Source organism: Pistacia vera, unplaced genomic scaffold (assembly GCF_008641045.1).
Source record: "Pistacia vera cultivar Batoury unplaced genomic scaffold, PisVer_v2 Contig943, whole genome shotgun sequence".
Lineage (NCBI taxonomy): Eukaryota > Viridiplantae > Streptophyta > Magnoliopsida > Sapindales > Anacardiaceae > Pistacia > Pistacia vera.
Window position 1 is genome coordinate 1 of NW_022196827.1, and position 3737 is coordinate 3737.

Below are 3737 nucleotides of genomic sequence, written 5' to 3' on the forward strand. Positions count from 1 at the left end.
ACCACCACTCAAATTAATTCCTCTTTCACCTATTTCAGTTTGATCACCATACGGAAGCAACTCAAGATCCTTCACCAATGAACTTCTTTCAAGTGTTTCATGGTATCGATAGGCATCCATACAAGACCCAAATAAAATGTTTTCTCGTATGCTTCCAGTCTGGATCCAAGCTGTTTGCGAAACATAGGCAATCTTCCCATACACTTGAATCTAAAGATATTAAAAATATATATATAATGCTTCAAAATTACAAAACTTGAAAACTTAGTAAAGATTTACATGTATTCTCACAATTACAGAAGAGAGAATGAGAACAGTAAACTTACAATTCCCTCTGTATTTGGAACTTCACCAAGAATTGCCGCTATAAGGGTTGATTTGCCCGAACCTACTTCTCCACAGATAGCAACCTTTTCGCCAGGTCTAACCTCTAGGCTTATATTCTTGATTGTTGGCTTCAAACAATTCTCCTCCCAAGAAAAATTGGCTGATTTGATGAAGACGGCATGGTTCACATTCTCCAAGCTGCTCTTCTGCCTGACATTTGCACTCTGTAGCTCAGATGCCTCAAGGAATTTTACAATACGTGTAAATGAAACCTTAGCCTGAATGACTGCTCCAAAAACATAAGGGATATTTCTTAAAGGGCCTTGAACAAGACATAAAGTTGCAACAAAAGTGAAAACAATGCTAGCATATAGCGGAATCTTGAGGAAATAGCATGCCCCAAAAGTAGCAACTGAGACAAAAACAGGCGACGACCATGAGAGAAAGCCATTACATCCCTTTCGCAAATGCAATGCAAATAACCATTTATATTCCACCTTACGTAAATTTTCAATGAAATTCTTGAAATGGGTTTCCCATGCATACAATTTCAAAACCTTCATGTTCACAAGAGCCTCAGTAGTAGCCTTCAGTCTCTCGTCCTGTGCAACCATGAGCTTGCTTTGAAACTTATGTTGCAGCTTTGCAAGCGGAGTACCGCATAGCACAGTGAGAATTATAACCACCAAAGCTGCAAATGTTGTTAACCCCACTGCACGAAAGAGAATTACAATTGCAATACAAAGCCGCAGACTTGTCGTCCAAGTTTGGTGAAACCAGAAAGGGAATTCTCCAATCCCGTAAGCATCCACAGTAACATAGTTCATTATCTCACCACCTGAGTGCTTCAGCCTGGCAGCATTTGACAACTCAACTGCTTCTTGTAAATGGCTACTGTGAGCAAGGACCTCACTTTCTGTTGGCTTTGCAAGGTTCTAAAGTTTTGAAAAAAGGTTATTTGTGCAAAAGAGAAAGAGCTAAAACGGAAGAAGAAAAACTGACAGCAAAAAGGTCCTACTTTTTTCATTCAAAAACAGAGAGATATATGGTCATCATACAATACTGTTACAACCACTTCACACCATATATATAATCTTTTAAAATGATACAATTTGAACTACCCTTAACAACCACAAATAGCATTGGGATTTTGTTGCCTTAATCACCGGCTGTCTTCACCTAAACAATATATAAATATCACTTGACAGACAGCCCATTTAATTCAAAAACTGGCGCCAAACCGTCAAACCAGCCATGCAAAAAGTTTCCAGCAAAATATCATTTGCTTCAACACTTTCAGACCAATTACTCTACTTCTGAAATACCACTGCCTTTGTGACAAGGATTCTAAGCCCTTTGAAATGAAAAGTGTCATGGCCAATACATAACCTTCATATCGGAAAGCTGTTTTTCCCTCGGCAACCAAAATGAAGGCATTAAGTAGCAGAGGACCAGCTGAGAGAGTGAGAATCTTTAGCAAAGCAAAGAACCCAGAAATGAAAATCTCTTTCCGGTGGCATATTATTATTGTCCTCAAGATTGATGGTTGAGATGATGGTTCAATTTGTTTCTGTTTATTCAACTGATCCAGGAATTGAAGATAACAGCTTTCTGCTCGATCTGCCTCATGCAAACTGGGTATATCTTCCTCCTCAAGAGTTTTCTCCCTACCCCTTTTCATTAATGGATTCAACCACCAAAATGACAGTTCACTGAAGAAACCAGATTTTGAAAATCGTGTAACTTGGCCAACACTAATGCCGTTGGCCTCACTATTCAAAGGGACATAGACCACTTTCGCTAATTTTCGCTTCACTTTCGTCGTATTTATCTTCCTTATAAGTGGATAACAGCAACAACAATGCCCCAGGAAAAGAAAGAAAATCTATGGCTATTTTTATCGGTATGTTTTTGCTAAGTATTGCAGCAAAGACAGATAAAGCACAAACAGTTCCAGCAAACGAAAAGGTAAGAATGCACAAAAGCCGCATTGGTGCCCTTGGAAGATGACTTCCCCTTAGGCTTATTGTCAAACTAACAACCAACCATGTGACACCTTGAATCAGTACTAGTAACTAACAATTCAAAGGTAATGCAGTCTGAGTTTTCCTAAGCTTCTCTTCTAAAATCCAAATGCCTAAGCCCAAATAGACTAAGCCTAGAGATCCATTAATAACAGCAGCTGCTATCTGGAATGATGTAAATCGCTGCAAACATGCTGGAATGTGAAGCCTTCTTGATGATGACTTCTGAATCATATTGAATAAGAGCATGACCAGGAGCAAAATATCAAAGCAAATGATCAATGCATGATTGATAAATGAATTTGGTTGAATGAAGAGCAAAAATTCAGAATTGCAAGGATTTCCAACAGTGTCTGAACAACTAGATTCCCCACAGAACATTATCCTTAGATCCTTCATCGTTTTTTTTTCTTTTTTCCCCTGCTGTCCAAACCCTTTATTGCATACTAATGCATAATCAATCATACATAATAACAAATTTTCTATCTAATACATAATCAATCATACATAATAACAATTTTTTTATTACTAAAAGTAACATCGTGCTCTACTGTCAGCCTACACAAGTTTGCTTTTGGGTTTCACACAAGCGTTATTGACGCAAAACACATCCTTTTGGGTTTCACACAAGCGTTTAAGAGCTCACATGATATTTAACAAATCTTCACTTTGATAAAGTGGGCTAAGAGGGAGTCCAACCACTTATAAACACCATAACAGACCACTATTTGAGGGACATGGGACAAATTTAACTTCTAACACACTTAACCTTCACAAAAATGTGGGATGTCACACTAAATGTCCAAATCATTCAATAAATAGGATTATAATCAATTTCTGGCTTTTTGATTAATAGAATCAGTAAGGTAGTGAAAAGTGCAAATCCCCACAACATAATAAAGAAAAGGATCATAATGCAAGTGAGAGACAGCAAACCAAACGAATGCAGTAAGCTCAAATGGAGCTTAATTGTATGTATTGATAGAGAAGCAAAGGTGAAGCAATTGCATGTACAAAAAGATACTGAAAAGTCCATGGTACCTTAAAAATGGCCTCAAATTAGCACCCTTCTCCTCCTCCTATTCTCTCAGTGCGTACTCTAGAAGGAGCTAAGTGCAAATATTCCAGGGTGTAAAAGTTCTGAAACAGCAAAGCTCAATGAGAGAGAGAGACTGTTGGTGTTTAGTGCCGGTGAATACTAAGGAAAAGATGAAAATGAATTTGAGTTGAGAGAAAATATCTTTCATTACAATGCATATTACAATTTATATATCCAAAAGCTTACCGTTACACCAACTAAAAACAGACAATTCAAATTTGAAATTTAAAACTAAGGTTTACAACAAATACATCCTTAATCTTAGCTGATTGCACCTAAACATGTCA

General features: G+C 37.5%; 1 protein-coding gene across 1 annotated transcript; it reads right to left on the reverse strand.

The window, feature by feature from the left end:
- Positions 1-6: 6 nt before the first annotated feature.
- Positions 7-2750, reverse strand: LOC116120747 (ABC transporter C family member 10-like; the record flags this gene model as incomplete). Its single annotated transcript, XM_031406716.1, is given in 5 exon segments — positions 7-210; positions 327-1198; positions 1201-1243; positions 1622-2117; positions 2119-2750. Coding segments are annotated over 5 exon segments (2247 nt in total), but the record flags the coding sequence as incomplete, so codon positions are not given.
- Positions 2751-3737: the final 987 nt, after the last annotated feature.